The following is a 22,901-nucleotide window of genomic DNA, read 5'->3' as shown; positions in this document are numbered from 1 at the left end:
ACCCTATGGAGTAAAAGACCCCATAGCCCATTAGACACAGCTAGATTCAAAGAAACACACTCAAATCATGTCCAAGAGTGAGGGTAAAAGTCTCACTGTTGGCAGGAGAAATAAATAAACCCCAAAAATCCAGCAAAGCTGCTGGGGGACTCACTAGGTTAGGAAATTCAGCCTAAACAGAGAATTCTCCCTAACAAAGGTAAACCACTGCCACCAGCCATTAAAGGAATAGTGTGCTCTAAAATGTTATTGTCCAGACCGTTCGGGCAAGTCGTTATAGGCATACAGTGATCGATCGTAAAATGTTTTCCTATGCATCTTACCTTAGTTTTCCTCACTTTTACCCATACGAAAACAACGTGTTGAGCGCGGCCATCTTGTGGTAATCTTCTCCATGGATCGATCGCCCTAAGTTGAAGTTCGCTTGCGGCAATAAATCAAAACACCCGCTACAGAAGCTCACATCACTTGTCCCAACGATTTGCTCCACCTATTTTCATTACGATCGTGGCCAGCGTAGCCCAACGTGCCACGTCATCACCCATGCACGCAGAAACAGGAAGATGAACACAAGATAAACACAGACATGCTCACACAGAGCGTACCTTCTCTGTCTTGCCCTAAATAGCATTTGCTTATTGAATATTTCAATAATACATCAACAGTAGTCTGCAATGTTGCAAGTGCTTTTATTTTTCAAAGAATGTTTGCAAGAAATTATAAACTCCCAAAAATCAAATTATTTTTTCATTTTGCGGGTAAGTTGGAGCTGACAATGTTTTGTCCTTTTCTTGCCATATGGCACATCAGCAAATCAATTCAGTGACCACCCTTGGTGCTCTGTGTGGGAGAAGACAAGTCCTTTTTGCCTTTTCCAAGCTGAACGTTCTTGCTTCTATGCCTTCTTACATCATGAATGCTGACATGTTGCTCCTTATTGCCAGAAACTCAAATGGACATATAGGGCCATGTCGATCGTCCCACATAACGCTGATCGAAAAAACACTGCTCATTATAATCCTCTAGTGTTGATTCCAGAAGCCATCTGCTGGCACCTGGAAGCTATGGCATGGCAGTACAGTACAAAATATTTGCAAACAAAACACAATAAAAATACATTTCAGTAGCTGTTCTTTAGTTTAATATAAAAAGTTACTGTATAACTCATAACTGTTCGAAACCTAATCATAAGTACAACACAACCAATATTTAACACACAAATGAAAACAAGGTGTACTACTTGAGACCACGAGTTGTGTACAATTGGAGGGCTGTGAAGTAGGTATAGCTCTTATGGGATGGACAACCACATGGAGAAAACGAAGAACAAACTTATCAACCATTCAGCTTGAAGCCCGGACAGATGTCATTGTAACAAAGCTTGCAAGATTACAGCTCGAAATGGGATCACAGTGCACATGCCCGTTTAGCCCACCATCAATTAATTATTATGCATACAGCACCGCACTCATTTTTAATCGCAATAAAAATGTTATGTAAACTTGAACTTACAACATTTCTGGAAATTCAATGGTTAGATTGTTTACACGAGCAACCGCTCTGTAGGATGTATCACACACTTTCACACTAACTTTGTGGTACATGTCCGCTCTCAATATGGTTAGTTATCTTTTTCTTTTTTTCTATTCCCCACAACTTATGTCCTTCGAGTAATTGCTGTCTAGCGTTCAAGGCCAAATTGCAATGAGGCATTTATCCTATTCAAAGGCAGAGACCTTTAGCTTCCGATTTCGGCAAAGATTGTGGGAAAAAGAAAAAAGGCATTGAGGCGGGACAGTGTTGCAGAGCAGTAAGGACAGCTTTGAAACATCCATCTAAATATGTGTTATGCCACGTTAATGTGTCTACATTCACGAATTGTGTGTTGATGCCCCTGAGAACGCAAACATGCTAAAGCATGGATAGAGGAGACCAATTGGTAGGAAGGATAGTGGATGCAGATAAGAAGCTACCAGGAAGGTGTCTGTATCCAGACAGCCTGAGATTATAAGTGGGACATGGTTTTCAAATAGCGTTGCCATTCCACCACCAGAGACCAGAGGACGGGCAAGAGCCCTCTCCCACACCAGAGCCGGATCTGCGTCGTGCAATTGACCACGAGATCCGCTCAGCGTGGATTCAAAAGACTGCTTCACCATCTAGAAGTAAGCACTGCCGAAATGATGCAGCTTACTTTAAGCTGAACTGGAAATATTCGTTTTCACTACGCTCGACCATCATGTAAAGAAGGACCGACGACCATTCTAAAATGGCTTACACCTTCGCACAGCCTCACTGGAGGTTACGCCTCCTGTAAACCTCAGCAGCTGATAGCTGATTGGCCCAGAATCTTCACTTATCCGTTTACCCCCGACCGGAGGCAGAAGCCGGCCGCACGCCGGAAAGGGCTGCGAGTCAAAGGTCCTGTTTGCGGCTGTCCACGGACTGGCCGTGAGGTGGCTGTGCTACGCACTAATCTTACACATTACGCTACGGAAGTCCGCTGTCTTCATCTTGTATAAAACATATTTCTCCTCTGCGTTTCTACTATGACGCTGAACATTAAATCTGACTTGTAAGTAGGACCTGTTGTCCGTGACCTACGTACTTATAGTAATACCCAGCATGATCATAGGTATCATTCCAATTGTTATTCCCTCTACCAAATATTGTGCAAATACCCACTTGTTTGCCTATGACACATTCTCAATGCCTTTGCTAAACATACTCGACTATGTTACCAATATGCTATAATTAATATGGTACATTTATAGAGTAATGCTCACACGCTAGTGTGAAACCATTCCGTTCCTCTGTGATGTCCAACATATGTACCTTAACCTATTCAACAACACCGTTGTAATCAATCCAAATCACCTGTATGTGCCCAGAGGATCTTATGCTAACTGTTATATTCAAAATAAATCATCTATAGTGCCGTGATATTACGAAGATCTACACGTGGCCACCCTGTGTTCATATAACTATGTGGAGTGACTGCGACTCAAAATTTGAGTTAATCACCATACCATCCGCGCCTCCCCAGTATACCAACATCCTCCATTAGTACGTTTGTACCTCTAGTTTTGTACCTTAGGAAGCTTGTACCATTAGTTTACTGCTAATATATTGCAAGCTTCCCACCAATCTCAATTCATGCCAGGTTGGTTAACGCTCGCTATGTTCCCTTTTTGTATTGTGCCGCAAAACAAAGAGGTGGGTTTCCCCTACTTCGCTGGCAGAGGGGAAGCAGCGATCAATATAAATGAAAAACCAGCCAGCGGAATGAATTGAAGATACTCAAACAGGCCGCTAAAAGGCCACCAAAACGGGGAGGTCCCCCAAGGGTCACAACACAGATCAATCCACTAAGAACGAAACAATTGTTAAAAATACTGTATTTATTTAGAATTTGTACTTGTTAAAATAAGTATTAAATCATCTGAAGTTCTGTACAAAAAATACGCAAAGTGACAACATTAATGTATCAATCATAAAGTGCATCGTGTAAAGTGACTGAGTGCTAGTTTCACTGTTGGCTGTAAGTGAGAAAGTCAAAGAAATAAATCACAGTAGACCTAGATGCTACTAGATTGATCCCAAAAAGGGGTTTCCCGTGCGAGCGAAGAAAGTCACTCGATAAGGGAAACCACAATCGCCTATTCAGATCTGAAGGCAAAAGGGCCAAAAAATAAATCAACAAAGGGCAATCTAGTCACTAAAGGATCATGCAGCCAACCACAATGGTTAGTTACAGCACTGCACAATATAATGAACACATAAACATTGAAAAAAACGCAAAAATTAGCCAAGGGATGCTATGCGTCAACTACTCTTGTCAGGACAGGAACAATGTGACATAGAGTACAATAGACCTGGCACAATTAACAGATAGTAGTTTCGATGGAGACAACACGTCTAACTTAAAAGCCGACGATATCCATCTTCATCAGGACGTGGCATTCCCGTAGGCATCATAATTCTTTGAAATTCATCTGTCTTAATTTACACAATATATTTAGAGAACAAGGTTAAACATTTCACAATGTATAAAACACACCATAGTCTCAACCAATTAGGCTGGTCCCGGAATCCTGTCGATAAGTCCAGAAGTATTAATCAGGCTGTGCCATAGACTGGGTCTCTATGAATTAGACCCAGGGCTCAACCTCAGAAAACACAGCCCTCTCTCGCAGCCAGTGTTGTATTGTACCTTATGATTTGCTATGTACAGGCTTTCACTTTCTGACTCACCAAAATGGTCTTCTCAGATTAGCGTGCCACCGGCATCACCCTATTCCTTGCCCTACTCCATTCCTTCCCCATACAAATCCTTTCCTTCCCCAGCATGATCAATCCAACACCCTTATTGATTCTAGGAGTGGCCTTAAGCATAAAATTACCATGACGTTACTCACTTCCACAGCTAAAACTTCGGCCAAAAGGACCGCCTATCAGGTTCAAGGCGCAGTCAGATGCGACAGACTCAGGGCACGGACCCACACCATCCTATCCCACTCAGACCTAGATTATACTAAACTTAAGCAGTCTAAACTGATCCCTTCACAGGGTAGCACTAGAACCCAACGGCTCAGATCGCGGACCACAAGTTACTCTGGCAATGATGCCCTTCCCATAATGACCACCATACATACTTGATCTACATCTGAGTACCAAACCAATTCACCTAAAACAAACACCATAACCACCACCAAACAGGCCTCCCTACATTATGTTGTTAGTTCACATTTAACGCCTATAGCCCAGAATTTACCTCCCACACAACTCAAAGCAGCTCACCTAAACGCACGCTCTATAGGTGCCCGTGCCTCAGAAATACACGATTATATTAATGATCAGCAATTAGACTTGCTCATAGTGACAGAAACCTGGCTCCACCAAGCTTCTGGACCAATACTCACTATTGCCATCCCTCCGGATTACACCATCCTCAGGACTGATAGAACGAAGACAGTAGGCGGGGGAGTAGCTATTATTGCTAATACCCACCTCAAATTAAAAGCCTGCCCATTGAAAACCCACATGGGTACGAAATTCTACTTGCAAAACTTTCTACGAACCATAAAACTACTATCAACATAGTAGCCATATACAGAGCGCCCAATACTAACTCGCAGCCCGAGTTAGACATACTATTACTACTAACTCCATTCATCAAACCTAAGACAAAATGTATCATTTTTGGTGACCTAAATCTCAGCTTCAATGAAAGCCAAGATTACAAAGCAGAAGCCCTCCACAATGCTCTTAAAGACATGTTGTTCACACAACTTGTGAATGCGCCTACCCACACCAAAGGTAGGATGCTTGACTGGATATTATCCCTTAATACCACAGTATCCATAGAATCTATCAATCCATTACCTTGGACCGATTACCAAAATCTACAAAGCAGCCATCATTGCACACAAAGCAGATGCGCTCAATACCAGGATCAGTAATGCATCCTCAGACTCAAAAGAATTGTTCTCCATCCTCAAAGAATTGGAAAACCCTATCCCGATTATTAGCCCTGTTCAACCGAGCAAAGAATGGTGCACCACCATTCAAGATGCTCTCACCGCCAAAATCAATCTGCTACAAAACAAAATAATCATCAAAAGAAAAGTACGAGCTGATAAACACATCTCCAATGCAACCACTAGGCCCAAAGTATGTAACCCTCCAGAATTCCATTTCACCCCAGTCTCCCAAGAAGTAGTGTTCAACACCATAGCTAAACTGAAAGCCTCGAATTGCAAAGGCGACAATTTCCCAGCACAACCTAGTCAAACTATGTGCCCCTACTCTTACCCCTATTATCACAAACTTTGTTAACGCTTCCTTCAATTCCAACCTGGTCCCAGCTAGCATCAAAGAAGCGTGGATCACACCACTACTAAAAAAGCCTTTGTTGGATCCATTGGTACCAACCAATTACCGGCCTATTACTACGGTCCCTTTCCTTCTCAAAATTATTGATACAATAGCATACAATCAAATGCAAACACACCTTGAACAGAATTTATTTTTAGGAGCCAGACAATCCGTTTTCAGGCCCTGCCACAATACTGAAACCGCTCTTACCGACCCGAAAATCCAAATGGATACTATGTGAGATTCAGGGAAAATAGCCATACTGCTGCTGCTGAACATATCAGCCAAGTTTGTCCTTGTAGACCACAACAAACTCTGCGACACATTAGCAAAAGACTTTAACTTCTCCAACAACGCCACACTCTGGATTAAATTATTTTTAGCTGAACGTATGTCCAGAGTCACCATTGGCAAAGATGCGGCTGATCCCATAGCTGTCCCCATCTTTGTCCCTCAATGATCCTGCCTCTCCACCACCCTTTATAATGCCTACACAAAACTCCTATTCTCAGCGCTAGATGATTTGGATGTCATCTGCACAAATTTTGCAGATGACACCCAGATCCTCATCCCTATCACTGGGAACTACTCCAGGACACTCAGACCATTAACAAAGTCTACTCCATTATTCAAAATTGGATGGCTATGAATAGGCTCTGCTTTAACGATGAGAAGACAGAGGTTCTCATTGTGGGATCCCAATCCAGAATAGGCACCCTCCACCTAGACTACAAAGCCATTAATATTGACGGCACCTTGATCCCAGCACTCAAGCAAGTCAAAACTCTTGGTGTATACCTAGATGACAACCTCACTATGAGTAGACACATCTCAGCCCTCTCATCCTCCACAACATATACCGCCAAGCTCATTGCCCTTAGCCGCCAATTCCTTACACCCAGCAATTGTATCACGTTGGCTCGAGCCCTGATTTTAACTAAGCCAGACTACTGTAATGCACTTCTACTAGTAACCTCCAATACAAATATCAGTAAGTTACAACTACTGCAGAATAAAGCCCTTATAGCGGCACTAGGTATAAAGAAATCAGAGCACATCTCCAACATTAGGCGAGAAACCCACTGGCTGCCTATAAAAGCCAGAATCGTCTTCAAAACCTTCTGCGTCGTACACAAATGTCACGAATAAAGCCACTAGTTACCTTAACAATACCATAAAGAAAAGATCTATTAGAACCCTCAGATCAAACAACCAGGCACTACTGGAAATCCTGCGATATAAATGCTCCAGAGCCAGGAGGAAGTAGCTTCAGAGTCCTCGCGCTTACTCTCTGGAATTCCCTACCACTTAGTATTAAAAATTGTTTTTTTTTTTAAAGGTTGCACAAACCAATAAAAATAAAATTAAAAAAAAATAATAAATAAAAACGAGGAAACCATTTCAGGATTTAAAAAAGCACTGAAAACCTTGCTGTTCAACCAATATCGACATATCTTGCCATTCTACCAAATCCCAACCAACACTGTTATTGGGGTGCCTCAACCATAACTACTGCAACAACACATGAATGGCTTCCTACACACTTTATGTATGCAAATGTGTAACTACGCTCCAATCGGAGCCGTCCGGCTAAATGTTCCTTTTCCTCTGGCTTGTAACACTTTAACTGAAACTTTATAAGCTGTCTGTAACCTTGCCGTGATACCACAGGGTCTGGGCATGTAACAAATGTAATAAATAAAAATAAATAATAAATTGGAGATCAAAAGAGTAAAGTGCCTTTTGTGTGCAATATATCAATGCTCACTATTATAGTAGAAGTAACACTATAGCAATGAAACCATGAAAGAGGCTGCATTGAAGATCATACCCTGAGAAGGAAATCTCTCTGAAGGGCTGACAATTTTGAAAGGTTTAGGAACTGGCAATTTCGAGAGGCTGGCAATTCAAGATTAAATCAATAGCATTAGCAAACATGACAAGTGCCCCTTTTGCCCTCCCATAAAAACGTCTGTTGGTTGGCACAGGATAACAAAGCCAACATCGAATGTCTCGGGCTGTCTGTCTGCTATCCCGGAGCGATGTGCCTCCAATGATCTCACCTTCATCCAGATGCTCACTGTGTCGAGATCACTGGTTCTGTCTAGGCCTGTCCAAAGGCACCAACATTCACTTTGTATGTACTGACAGAACTTTTGTGAGGTTTTTTTTCTGTAAGAAATCACACACTAGACTGAACTGGATAATATATTTGTATGATCTAGTGATGCTCAAATACTGGGCACTGTATAAACCAATCACTCTGACGCAGGATATCACATTTAATATAGCAGAGTTTAACCAAAGGGTGTAATATTCAATTAGTTTCTTTTGAATAAAATGTTTATTTGTTGCCATTTATATTTATGATTTGGCATTTATAACTCCTCCAGAAGTGAATGTGAACGCATTTTATCGAGCGCTACAAATCATTTGAATCTAGAACTACGCCTTACGACAAGTTTGGATTTTGGAGGACAAGGCTGGTTTGCAATGTTTTGTGGCATTATATGGGTCCTGGAAACAAAATCAGCATCCAGTCCATGAGTATGCATGGCCAACACAGTGGATGTCAGATCTTAAACAAATTCAAAATCCATTTCCTTGTATATTGGCTCGACCACCCATTGTTTGCTTTGTTTTGTAAAGTCCTTGTAGTAACGTTGCACCCCCAATTTTCCTGAAGTTAGGTTAATCTCGTTCTCGCCTCCATACTGTGTATGCCGAAATGCAACCTTTTGGGCCTGTACTTTAGGCACATATTATGGAACACCTCCAAATCTCCAGTGTGGCAGAAATTGGTGTGTCCCTTCAGGTCTCTGGAAAGCGTTTTAGAGTACACTATTTTTTCTACTGCTTTGTGTGGTGGTGAACATGGCACCAACCACTTCTTCTTCCGTTCCTCCTCCCTCGACAACGGTCCATGTGCACATTCGTGGAAATGTTGGTTTTCTGTCCGTGCGTGTACGTTGGTATAATGGTGCATCAATGAAGTCCATTTCTCAAGTAGAATTTCCACAAATCCATCACAAGTTTTGGAGCTCCACCAAAGACGATTACTGATGGACTGACACCATTTTATAAGGTTTTCCGAACCTTTCTTTTTCCCAGCAGCTGTAATTTTTTTATTGATTTTATTTAGCAACGTGCCATACATCAAATTGATGCCGAATGTGTGGAAACTGCATGTCCTTCACTATCGAAACGTGCTAGTCGGTGGCTTTCACCTATATTTCCGTTCCCCTGGATTGCAGAAGTTAAATAGATTTGATGAAGCAATGTTTCTCCATGACAACAGACGATGAACATTCAGACACCTCCACCACAACAGAACTCAATTTTTGTTTTACTTTGTATGGGCCCAATTTTGACTCCGGCGGTAGCCGTGGCGGTAAAAATGGCACAGCTGCCGCCGGAGTCGTTTTTTTTCTGCCATACGGCAGTGGGGACTTTCTGTGGCATTATGGCCCCGGCGGTGCCTACGGCAGGGCGCCGGAAAAAGAAAATCCCTATTCCCATTAGAGTCCCATTGAACTCAATGGGGATGGGGAGGACGGATGCACCAGCACTGTGTGCAACAGTGCCGGTGCATCTGCCAAGGTCTGCCAGTGGGTGCCTTTCCACCCGCCAGGTCAGACCTGGCAGGCAGAAAGGCACCCGCTCGCAGAACTCGTAGTTTGCCGGTCAGGAAACAACTTTACCGGCAAGCTTACCGGTACCCTTGTTTCCGGCAACCTCGTAATGAGGCCCCATGTCTTGAAAGTGGTATGTGCAGTACTTTGCAGAAAATCCTGGACTGTCACACTGTCCGTCGCCAGCTAGCTAGAAACATTTGCCAGAGAATGTACTGCCCATTGACTTCTAATTCAACATTCCAAGCATGACTAATAGCAGGGAATAAGAATTCCCTTTGGGATTAGTAGTATTGAGTTTTAGCAAGGAACTCAAGACCCCCAAACTGACAAAAACTGGAAATCTTGCTGAGAGTCGATACGCTGAACAGTAAAGCTGCTGAACAAAGTAGATTGCCAGCTGGCACTTTGCCGAGCATCGGTTGAGCAGACCATGTAAATGTATTATGAAGGTGGAGACCGGCTGCTTGGATTTTCAGGTTGGTGCCTTGTAATACGCAAGACACATTCACCAATGGCTCCCCGCATACCTTGGCCCTGATTGTATGTTCACATTTGAGTATGTGTAAAATCTCAGACAGCTGTCGAACACAATGAACTTTTGCTCCTTTATTAGCCAATTGTCCTGCAGTACTGATTTTTGTGAGTCGACGGTGGTGGACAAATCCCCAAGACTTTGCAAACTGTAGTCGAGATCTTGTGCAAGATCATCGGTCAATTTTGTTGAAGCTTCAACCTCTGTCAGTTCATGATGTGATAATTCAACATGAATTGGAGACACAGCTAATTTTGAATGTTTTTTTGGTAGAACATTTTTTTGCAGGTGTAGATTGTGTGAAGGGGTCGTAAAGCAGTTGCAATGCATCATCACTTTCTTCATTTTCATCTGTTCAACCTGTTTCAGAGAAGCAATTGTCCAGGCTGACTTTGTAAGGGTTGCATGTGACATTTTCCTGCCACTGGACAAATGCATCACTAGTCTGCTTGTTCCCTGTGCCACGCTGCGCCTGAGATGTTAGTTGCTCCAATGTGAAATCGGTTTGGCAAGCAACATCTTTGGTTTGAAGCGATGTCTGTGACTTTATACTCCTCTTACTTCTGAGGGGCTTCAAAAAGAATAAATAGAAGATGCTGAATGTATTGCACACATACAGAACATAAGATGTTGCAACTAAAAACATAGAAAGACAAAAATATCTGCTCAAAAGCTTGTGAAAAACAAACTGGTGCATTATTTATCCTTGGTTTCCTGATTTGCAAGGTTACTAGCAAAATCAGAAAAGTTTTACAGTGCACGGTTATACATTTGTCTCAAAGTGTATCCAATATCAGATGTACTTTGAATCTTGAAAGTTAAATGTGAATAGAAATACCTCAAGCTGTGGACTTGTTGCAAAGGAGGACGAGATAGCCATTGAAGTTCCACCATCCTCATGTAATACAGCACTTATTTTAATACGGATTAAAAAGCTAAATGAAACAGAAAAAAATCAATGCAGAAGAAGGTACATACTGAACTGAAATGCAGACAATGGTACAAACGTACACAAGCCCATATCTGCCACTTTGTACAAATAGCCAGTAATGCACATAATACATTTTTATGTGTTTACATTGAAAGCATACCACCTGCAAGTAGTTCAATCGCATACAAAGATTATTGTAATATCATTACTTGGTATGTGTATGAGGTTGATGTTGACTCCGGAAAAGAAATTGATGCAAAATCTTGCTCCTTCATTTTCAGCCCAATGTCCGAAAATAGTACAATGGAAAATGAAAATGAGTACTTCAAAGGTGGTCTTATGCGACGAGATAAAATTTCACTTTGTGCAGGTCGGAAGGGCTCACCATTGGGATAGAAGGCGTGTCGGTGGTTTTGTCGCTTGTGAGGGTCTGTTCTTCCATCAATGTGCTCTAAGTGAAGAAGGATATGTCAACGAACACATTGCTCAAACATAATTTCTAAGGGGCACTGTGAAAGTTTTCATCAAGGATCAAATTTACTGGTTGGAGGATCCAGAAAGTGGGGAAAGTTGAAGTATACTAAAATGAAATATTTGATGCTTGTGTTGTATCCGCTGACTAGGGAAAATGGAGTAATAGAACAGTGATGTAGATAAACAGATGGAAGATGATACTTATTACTGCAGACCATCGCCCTACATACCAACAAACATAACAAAACATTTGGAAGCAATTTAGGAAGAGCTTGCAGTAGACTTTTTTTTTTTTGAGACCTTGATTGATCATACATTTCCTGGGTGAAGTGCAGGCTGCAGACATTGAATCGATTGGCCCTCACATTGGTCTTGCTTTCCTGGGCCCTAATTTCAATCTCGTCCACTTTACAACCACAATTTCTAAGCCATCTTCTTATTAAATCAATATCCTTTGGAAATACATGCAGGATAGTACCCGGATCTTTGAAATGGCTTGCAGAATTGCAACTGACAACCACACATGATGGCATTCTTGAAAAGTGTGTGAGATCTGTATAAAGAAATATTAGCACGAATAACAGAGGATGAATGTGAATAAAGCAATTTTCACCATAGATTTGTCTTTAAAGTTTAATTGGAATAAAGACAGTAAAGCTGTGTGACCTAGCCCAGTGAACTCTGCAACAACTTTTTTATACAATTGTAATGCTGCACATTCTACTACAACACACAGTGATGAATTGTGGTAGTTATCGAGAAGAAAATACCTGAACTAATCGCTAATGCATGATACATGAACATTAAAATTCTGGGTACATTTGGTTGAAATCGACATAAACGTTCATAGTAACGTTCTATGATCATAGGGAAGTAATTAGTTGACTTACCCTTATTTTGGCGAACAGATGAGCAGATTCAGCAAGCAGAGGAACAAGTATCCGTGGTTCGATGACGATTTACCTACTAGATCTCCCAGATGTTCTCAAGGTAAATCTTAAGGTGTTTATTAAGTCTTACACAAGTTGGTGTGTATGTGAATGGATGACCTGTTCATAGACACCCAATCTGCTTCGGTGGGATGAGGCGAGCGCGAAAAGGCCGGAACAATGCTGAAGGGACACAAACGTTTTTTGATTGCAGGGCCTCATCTTTGAAGGGGGGAGACTGGAGACACAGGGTGTGGGGAGGCCAGGTGGACAATGGTCAGCGTGCAGATGATACCTTTGAAGTGTCCATGGTGTTTGACAACTTGAGCGCCTCTACACTCTGTGACTATTTTGTTTTCACATTATATCATAGGAAAAGGGTGGAGCTAGATCAAAATTCGTAATATGGGACCACTTTTCAAATTTTTTTCCAGTGCCACTATTCGTTCAGTCCACCCTGGCAACAACCATTCTAGCGTGACACTCCTAGACGATTGCGCGTGTTCTTGCCTCACTGAAAAACTCCAAAAATATCCTTATTTACTCAGTTGTGTTTTATTTAATTGGGTGATATTGATGGCACCAACAAACTATAAATTGTATACTTGAGGTTGAAGTACAGTATGAGAAAATCCTCTGTACTGTCCGCTGTTACTGGAGAATTTGTGGTGAATGGCTCGAACGACACAGGCGGGTGTTACTCGTCGATTGCGGTATCCAAGCCTCCCATAAAGCCACCATGTATACGAACGATAGGCCACCAGCCTGTACCACCTGAAAAAGAGAACATGCATGTTTAAATCGAATGAACCTGATAAGTGTAGCAGCCAACTTCAAAAAGTGCATCCGAAATTCAATGGCATAGTTGCCCATAAGAAAATGAAGGCAGGAACCATTACAGCACAAGTCCCGATTATATGCGAAAAGAAATAATTATAACACCCCAGAGGTTTGATCTACCATCTGCCTTTCTAGGATCCTAGTGATAAAGGTGGATGTGTGTTGCTTTTGGGAGAATATACTGATGCACTGCATTAGGGCTGTGGTGGGTGTTCTGAAATGGTCAGTGGAAGGGGGTCAGATAAGTATCAGCATGAAAGCAACTCTGGGCTGGTGGGACCCTGGACAAGGAAGGTTGGGGTTGAGAGGGCAGGCAGTTTAGTCGAAATGAATGTACACTTGGGATATGGCTTGTTGCGGTCTCACGCTCTCTGCAGAGCACATTCTTTCTGTAATGATACTAAAGAATTGTAACAACGCCATGGCAGGTCTTTCGTAAGAACAGTGTTCGCGCGGAGCTGACAGTGGGAGGCGATGGTGTGTGTGGGCTTGCTGTGCGAGGCACTGGGGAAGGTAGAGCTGAATTTCTACAGAGAGATGGATCACAATTCAGAGAAAGTAGGAGAAAAACATGATATTCAAATGGTCTTGGTAGTAAAAATAACATCAGATCTACTTACTCGGATAGCGTGGCCGAACTGTTACGTGAAGTTCGTGCATAAGCACCATCATAATCCTCAACACGGAACTTGTGAGGCAGGCTGCCCTGAAGTCATGGAGCTCGGTAATGCAAAGCAGTGGTGTGTCTTCAGATATGTAGGCAGAGCATCCAGAGTTTTCTCGGCAGCAGCAGTTCTCCACCTCGGTTGGCAGGACCTCGCAACGATTGCAGGTACACCAAGTTGAAACGTCTTCCATGCGACTCGGCTGTGGCTCATGATCGGGTGATTAATCTTGTAAACTATTCTGATTCCCCATTGTTTCGGCAGCCTTCTCTTTCCATCAGTTCCTCCACTGAATACTTAGGCTCGTACTTGTAGGGCTGTAGGGCTGTATTGTTGCCATTGTATGCAAAGATTTAACCAAAACGCAAGTAACGAGTGAAATCGGTTCTGCTACTGTTGGTAACGGTTTGCAGGGGCTTCGTACTAGTAAAATAGCTCAAACGAGCAGAAACGAGACACAGGAGGATCTAAACTGAATACAGTCAAACTATTGACTGATAATCTAGAGTGTTTTCTGATCCGAAAGGGTCTGTTTTATACTTGGTGAGGAAAGCGGAATCCTGCCATTTCCATGGAGACATGTCAATAACTTGCTGACAGAGAACGTTGAAACTAAACCTGCATTGGCGTTGTGGAAAGGGCGGAACGCGTCCAGTGATGTCAGCTTCGAGGGCGGGTGTTTTGATGTATTGCCGCAAGCGCACTTGAACTTGGGACGATCGATCCAGGGATAAGATTAGCACAAGATGGTCATGCCCAACACGTTGTTTTCGCATGTGTGAAAGTGAAGAAAACTAACATAAGATGCATAGGAATTTTTGTTACGATCGATCACCATATGCTTAAAACGACTCGCCCGAACGATCTGGGCAATAAAATCTTAGTGCGCACTGTTCATTTAATTGTAGAAAGGGTAACATAAAAATGTTACATGAGCGACTAGACAAAAGGGGATACTAAGTAACCCCTCCACCACCCTATTGTAAGATAATGTGTGCTGGGTTTAGAAAGTTACAATGTAAGCAAAGTCAATTTCACTTCACTGCTCTTGAAAACAGTAGTTTTTCCAAGAAAAGGTATTTAACCCTTAGGGAAATCTGAAAGACTTCCCTGTGCCACTGCACTGACGGTACTGTATGCCACAATGTGAAAAGATGATGCCTATGGAGTTTGTCAGACTCCATAACCAAAAGAAACAGAGCCCAAATCACAGAAAAATACATGAGTGGTGTAACGGGTCTGTTGGGGAGAATTCTCTGTTTAGGCTGAATTTCCTAACCTAGTGAGTCCCCCAGCAGCTTTGCTGGATTTCGGGAGTTTGTTTTTTTTCTCCTGTCAAGAGTGGGTCTCTTTTCCTCACACTCTTGGACATGATTTGAGGGGTTCCTTTGACTGTTAAGGTATTTTATGGGCTATGGGGTCTTTTACTGCATAGGGTCTCATGTGTTTTTACTATATGTGTTACACAGCACACTCAGTGCAGTGACACAGGGGTGTCATAGTGACACCCCACCATAGACTCCGTACCCTGGGATTGACTACTGTCTCCCAGGGCATGTAAAGTCACCATTGGCTTTACTAGTCCCAAATTATGAACAGAAACCAGTACAAACCATCATATTGTGGACGTACTGGTCAGGGCAATTCGATTGCCCCGGGGTCGTTATTCGAGGGGGCACGTCTCCGCCCCCCCGATCAAGTTTTGGCTGGTGGCAGTGGATACTTTTTATATTCGACTGCAAATATATCTCTTTGGGATTTTCCCATTGTTCGAGGCTGCCAACTTTAATTATTTAATTCTTATAGCCTCGAACATACCGTCGGTTTATTTATTTAATATTAATTCGCCGGTTGGTATTTTTTGCCAGAACTCGATTCTAAAATGGCGTTTGTGTTCTCTTCTGTGACTCCAACCCAAGTCGAGCCCTTTGTTCCACTTTTTGGCGGGCTTCTCCACAGAAGCCTCCAAAAGTGGTGCCACTCTGTCTGGGTACCACAGGGGGTGTGGGAAGGGGTTTAGGCACCCTGTACTGAGTTACCTTGGTAACTCAAGTCGTACTCTTGTGTGATTGGCCCAAGTGGTGAGCCGGCCGGCTCACCACTTGTCATGTTTGATTGACAGCTAGGCTGAGTGAATGGGGGTGTGCTGCATAAAAGCAGGGCTTTGGGGACTGGAACTTTAGAAGTCGCCACAGGACCTGAAAATCCGACGAGGGAGAAGCTGAGCCGACCTGCTAAGACGACACCACCGGAGGAGCCCTGCTGAACCGACTCACCACTTCCCAACGACAGAGAAGATCTCCCGGCTGGAGTCTTCTTCGCCTGACTGGTGGGCACAACCAGTTTACCTTCTTTTTTTCGCATCCCAGGATGTCTTGTGGTCAAATTGCCTGTGCCAAGCACCCCGGCAACCGGATAGCCACTTACCACTGGACTGCGAATAAAGGGACCGCTCCTTTTAACTGAGAACTCTCCGGCTGGTTTCTTCCCTGGCAGTGCAACGGACTCCTGCTTTCCTCCCCGACGAGATCCTTTCTTCCCCCGGACGAAGCACCGACTTGCACCCGCTGCCAGGAACAACTGCCCCCGCTGGAGTATTCTCACCATTTCAAGGTACTGTGTCCGTCAGGCCTCCCTTTCTAAAGATTGCTACAAGGTAATAATAATCCCTTAACCTTCTGGACTGGGCTGGCCGCCTTGGCCATCTAACCGGTCCCTTTCTTTTTGGTCCAACTCTTCCTGAACTTATTGCGAGACTTTTGGGCACTTTGAACCGTGTGACCTTGGACACATTTCGACCGGAGCCTCTCAAAGTGGGTCCGGCCTTGTTAACTTTGACTTTACGGTTTTAACCTGCCTTCTTCTCCTACTGTGTTCTTCCGAAAGTGTTGGGATCTGTTTCTATCTTTGCTATGCCTTTCTCTATATGCCGCTGTCTGAAAATAAGTGTTGCTTTACTTAAGATTTGTCTAACTAATCGTTGAAGTGAGTGTATATCTTTTAGTGACCGTGTTTTTGAACTGCTTGATATTAGTGCCAGTGTGTTTTATTAGATGTGATTTTAAATAAATACTTATATCTCTTTTACACCAAGCTCTGGTCAGTGTTTGCTTGTTCTACTGTGTTCTTTTGACCTATTGTGAATACTCTGTATACTGCCTAACTCTTCTTGAGGGAAGTCTGACTGCTCAGCCACAGCTACCAAGTGAATCTGTGTGGTACAGACTGCTACCAAATGGGTTTACTGCCAAACACCTGTAGTCTTAAATCTTTTGCAGTGGTCCCAGAGGGAACTGCACAGGTTTCTGCCTAACAGGGTCTCACTCTCTCCAGGTTAAAAATTCAAAGTCTTAAATCCAGCAAAGTTGCTGGGTGTCTCTAAGGTAGAAAGGAATTAGCACATTTCTGAGAATCCTCCCGAATACTGCCTCCTTCACGGCTACTTGGAGAGTCTATCTGATGAGGAATCTGTGAGAAAGGCAATCCATTGAAGGTGATATTACTTACTGTAATGTTCTTTCTCTACTGGGAAGGGTGTGAAACAGGGTTGTCCCTTGATTCTGTCTCTATTTATTTATGATTTGGTGTATAACTTGAGTAGGGCTAGATGCTTCCCACCTCGAATAAATGAAAGGGCATTGGGTCAACTTTTATATGTGGATGATCTGGTCCTTCTGGACCAGACGCCAATTGGCTTGCAGCACCAACTGAACCCCTTAGTCATATGTCGAGTGCAACGGGATAAAGATAAATGTGGTAAAATCAAGGGTACTAATACTACACCCGGCCCATGGGAAGCGATTAAAAACTAAAAGCTGGAATTTAATTTGTGAGCCTTTCGGAAAAGTTTAGTCTCTTGTGTTTTTAGATACGCTTATGAATACAAGTGTGAACGATGGCCCAAGAGAGGAACAATTGAGGGCAACAGCAAAAGATTTGTCATCACAGGTTTGCATCCTGTTGAGGAAAGTTTGGGATATATTCATTCATCCATCCATTCTGGTTGTGACCTTTTATCATCTGAAGGTGGTTTCCATAATACACCATTTAACCTATGGCCAGCTCTGGAGGGTCACTTCTGGAAAAACGTTCTTAGATTATCTGAAGGGATCCCTATAAAGGTAGTTCGGTATGAGTTAGGTCTGCCCTGGTGGCATGGAAATCACTTTACTTACATCGTAAATGCATTGCAAAGACCCCTACATGAGGATTTCAGTTGATAAAGGAAGCTTTAATTAACCACCGCAAACCAATCCTAGAAGAGTGGAGTGGAGCTCCTCTTGCTGTGCGATAATAGCAAATTTAGACACAACTGAGGAGGTGTTACTATCGAATCTCGTGTCACTTAAAATACATTCATGGAGAAATGATTGGTCATAAACATGAGAACAAAAACTGAAATTTACGTTATGCCAGCAACCCTCTTATGAATGTCGGCCTTATAAAACTCTCCCCAAATAACTAATGAAATTGCCATGCAGCTTGTATTGATCACAATATCTACACTTTTGTCTTAATTTATATCCCACGAAAGACATTTTTGTCTCAAGGCAGCAGTGGGGGTGGGGTGAATGACCGGACAATTTTGTTCAAAATTGAATAGCAAGGAAACATTGTTCCATATCTTGCTATTGAGTACGGGTCTAACTGATAAAAGAACATGCTATCTAGGGTCGTTTTTAAAGAACTTAACTCTGCCACACCAGATTACGTTTCTAGAGGAGACATTTAAACTGGTAGAAACATCAGACAGAGTTAATGGTGTATTCCACGTGAGCTGTCGAAAAAAGTAAAAAGAGCTGCTTTTAAAGGATGAAACGTGAGTTGAACAGCATCAAGTGGAAATTGTTCTATCTTTATTTTCCTGGACAATTTGCTTCTTTCCTCGTCTTTGACGACTTTTATCCTTTTCCCTCCCCTTGTGATATTGTGATTTGTTATGTTTGTGTTTTTCTTTTTAGATCTCTTAAATGGAAAGAAAATGTATTACTAATTGTAATGTATATTTTTGATATGGGTGAAAGGTTTATATTAAGCCAAACATAGAAATAAAAAATAAAAATATATATCGGTTGTATGTGAAGAGCAGAATGAATAAATCAATCTTATGTTATGTGTTTATTTGCTGTCCTGTTAAGAAGATTTTTGTTTCACTGCCAAATTACATAGTGCACTCTACTGGCAGCATCTTATCTTTTTAACATGACACCATGGCTTTGTGTACTACAGCACAGCACAGAAGCAGGTGTTCCTATTTTGTATGAGCGTCTTCTATTTAAATGTTGTACATTGAATGATGGTTTCTGTGGTTTGTATTGAGTCTGTATACTAAGTTGAAAATGTTATTTTCATGACTTTGGACATGTTGCTATGTTCATTAGGGCAGAGCTCAATGTCAATTAGCTATATAAAATGCCTAAAGTATTCTTATTAATCTTTCTTTAGCTTCCAGGAAAGAAAACGACTAAGCTTTGGATTCCAGATGATGAGGTTTCCCCTGAAACGTTGCTCAAAGTAGGTATTGACCAGATGTCTTACATGTAATACGCAAAATCTAAAATTGTTTTCCTCTATTCCCCCGATCTTATAGTTTAATTCTTTCATGATCCTATAGTTATAGTTTGCCTCTTTTATGCTAGCATGCTGGATATTTGGACTAGCCCTGTTGATTCACTCTCAAGTATGTTTCTATTTAAGGAAAGCAGGATTTTGATCTTTCAATGGCAGTTCATAACTGCCTTTTTTGTTTTGGCTCTTGGGTGACATTCGCACACTACCTCATTCCCAAAATGGTTTAGTTGTGTACTCTCATCGAGCAGAAAAGGCATACACTACTTGGGTGCATGTTTACTTAGTTAACAGAAGGCTTTAAGAACACCAAGTCCCACAGAAGTTGCAAGGGTTTTCGAGTTTTCCGACACTGAGCTAGGGCCTTCCCTTTTCCGACACTGAGCTAGGGCCTTCCCTTATGCTCTGGTCTACATGCAGCATTTGCCACCCTAGCTCAGGCATCCTAAGTACCCAGGTTTGTATCCAGATCATATCAACCCCTACGGTCTATTCCCTAAAAAGCTGTCAATGAGGGCCTAAAGGCAATCGCCACTTCCATTTGTCTCTCTGGGACTTTCTAAGCTGGTGCCTCACTATCGATGTTCTTGGTACTAAAGAGGGCTATAGGGTTATGCCATACAGATTGATTCTCTCTCCCTACTCGATCTTTTTTCTATCACACCCTGATGTTCCTCTTCCTGTTTCTGATTGCTGTCTTACTTTCGCTACTCTCCTCAGTACAACTCTCCCAACCCTCCCCCAATGCCTTTCTGCTTCTATGGCCTTGTTAGGGAGAATTCTCATAAATTGCTGATTTCCCTTACCTAATTAGTCTCTCAGCAGATTTCTAGGGTTTATTTTTTTCACCTGGTAAGAGTGTGAGCCTTTTTCCCACTCTTACATGTGTTTTGCTGTGTGTGGTTTTACCATTTGTGATATCTTGGGCTCTGGAGCCTCACCTACTCTTTATATTTGTGTGTTACACAGCACCTTCAGTGCAGTGACACAGGGTTCTTTTAGACTTCCCAATACTGTCTCCCAGAAACATGCAAAGTTGCCATTAACTTTATGTAGTCTCTTTAAATCACAGACCCAGTACAACCCATTTTACATGGAGTGTTGGAAAGGGTTAATTCTTATCTCTTTTTGTCCGTTTCTTTTGGAGCACTGTTTCGCTCCCTTTTCATCAAGACTTGGCTGGTGGCAGTGGTAACTACCCCATTTTTCATACCACGGTTATCTTCTATAACCATGGTATTGTTTTAGGCTATTTTATTAGCCTCGAACATAAACCCACTTGATCAAATATATTTTATTTCGGCTCTGGCTGGGTTTATTCGCCATTTCTTTTTGTTAAAGTCTTTCTCGTGTTTTACTCTGCGCGCCAAACCAGGTTTGGTCCCTTTGTCCGCCATCTTTTCGCGGGCTTCTGCACAGAAGCCCTCCTTAAGGCGCCTGAAAGTCTGGACAGGCAGGATGTGAGGGAGGGGGTCTTAGCACCCCTGCCATGGGTTCCCTTGGTAACCCAAGTCGCACTCCAGTTTGATTGGCTGGTTGACTGTCCTTGCCAGGACAGCCACTCTGCTGTGTGATTGACAGCCAGGCTGTGTGAATGGGGGAAAACTGCATGAAAAGCAGGTCTCGGGGACTGGAAAGGCAGAGTCACCACTGGAACGAAAGATCCAACGAGGAGCTAATGGAAGAGGACCCCTACAACGGCTGAACCGCCCGGTGAAATCCTGCTGCCGATCGAATCTTCAGAATCTGACGACAGGAAACTTCTTCCCTTGAGCTGGTAGGCCAAACCAGTTGGCCCAAACTGCAAGCCAGGACCCCTCCTCTGATCGAATTTGCTGTACAGAGCTACAGTGGGCCGGATAGCCAGGAAGGTCGGACCCTGCTTGGGTTTTAAAGAGCGCACCTTTTATTCGTCGTTTCGCTCTGCTGCTGGTTTCTTCCCTGGGTAGTGCAGGACCCTCCAGTCTTCCTACTTCTTGTCAGTCCGACAGTCGCTTCAGGAACCGTGAGACTGCAGGAACTACCAGGAATGTCCTCCTCAGCTACAGCTTCTTCTCCGTTTTAAGGTACTGTGCAAATCTGGTTGTTCGTTTCGTTCAACCGCGGTGAAAGTGTTTGAAATCTTTCTCCAATCCAAGGGCTTGTCCTTCTCTTCTCTTCGAACTGACTTTTCTGCCAACCAACCTTGTCCGGAATCCGTGGCACAAACTTTACTGCTAATTACCCTGAACCGTGTGATCTTGAGCAAAAGACTTTTGACCCATTGACTTTGGCCCTAAGACTTTTCTACCTGATTCTATCTCTGTAGTTGCTCTTGTTCAATTGCCCTGAGTACTTACCTGTTGGTGTGGTTCAGTTTCTATTAACTTTCTTTCCCTCCCTTTTAAATTGCTGGAGTGCCATTTTGCTCCCACTTCCTTTTTTGAGCTTAACTTGTCTGGAACTTATTGGGAGTGTTGTGGTGTATTAAGAGTGTGATTTTTAAACTGCTTATAATAGTGTAATATTGTACAACTGAAGAGTGAAATAAATGTATATTCTTTTACTTGAAAACCTTGAGTCAGTGTTTGCCTGAATCATAGTAGTTGCTGTCCTATGTGTAACTATTTGATACTGCTCACTTACTCTTGAGATAGGTCTGGCTGCTCAGCCATCGCTACCACTTTAACTGTGTAGTACCGGCTTGTACCAAAGGTGAATTTGTACTGTCACTTTTAGTCTTAATTGTGTTTGGTGTTCCCAAAGGGTACTGCGTATAATTCTGCCCAACAATTGGCTTGAGCTCAAGGCGATCTGGCTCACTCTCAAGGCCTTCCTGCCGCTTATCAGTGGCAAGACGATCCTCATTCACACGGACAATTCCACCAGCATGTATTACATTAACAAGGCAGGGTGGCACAAGGTCTCCTCCCCTATGCAACCTGGCCGTCAGCATTTGGGTGTGGGCTCTGGAGAACAACATTCACTTGAGAGCAATCCACCTCCCGGGGGAGTCCAACCCGGAGGCGGACAGAATCAGCAGATTGGGTGCGGACAATTACGAATGGCAGTTGAACGATCAGGTCCTTCAGGGGATCTTCAGCAGATGGGGGCAACCCCATGTGGATCTCTTTCTCCACCTAGTACAACAGGAAGTGCCCTCAGTTCGCGTCCTCGCAGGAACAGTGCCTAGACTCCCTGGGCGACGCCTTACAGTAAGTGGAACAGCATGAACGCATATGCATTTCTGCCCACTCCCCTGGTGCACAGGTTGATCTGCAAGATAAGGGAGTCCTGACACCTCAGCTTCATTCTGATAGCTCTGTGGTGGCTGGCGAGACCATGGTTCTCTGAGCTGCTCAGCCTGTCGGACCAGCCTCCGATTCACTTTCCATTGGGCCCAGCTTATCTTCTATCACAACAAGGAGGCAGGGTCATCCGCCCCGCCCCACAGAAGTTGGCCCTCGCAGC

At 43.0% G+C, this 22,901-nt stretch overlaps 1 protein-coding gene across 11 annotated transcripts in view; it reads left to right on the top strand.

Annotated features, from left to right (window-relative positions):
* The window catches only part of PDS5B (PDS5 cohesin associated factor B), a 2,333,811-nt gene that overhangs the window by 1,441,066 nt on the left and 869,844 nt on the right, over positions 1 to 22,901 (top strand). For all 11 annotated transcript variants that reach the window (XM_069639007.1, XM_069639003.1, XM_069639002.1 and 8 more), the window contains one exon: positions 19,329 to 19,397. In XM_069639007.1, the coding sequence (XP_069495108.1) occupies positions 19,329 to 19,397 (69 nt within the window). The remainder of the gene's footprint in view (positions 1 to 19,328; positions 19,398 to 22,901) is intronic.

This window comes from Ambystoma mexicanum, chromosome 7q, assembly GCF_040938575.1.
Source record: "Ambystoma mexicanum isolate Mex_15411 chromosome 7q, UKY_AmexF1_1, whole genome shotgun sequence".
Taxonomy (NCBI): domain Eukaryota; kingdom Metazoa; phylum Chordata; class Amphibia; order Caudata; family Ambystomatidae; genus Ambystoma; species Ambystoma mexicanum.
Note: the sequence above shows the minus strand (reverse complement) of the source record. Positions and strands in the feature narration are given on the sequence as shown.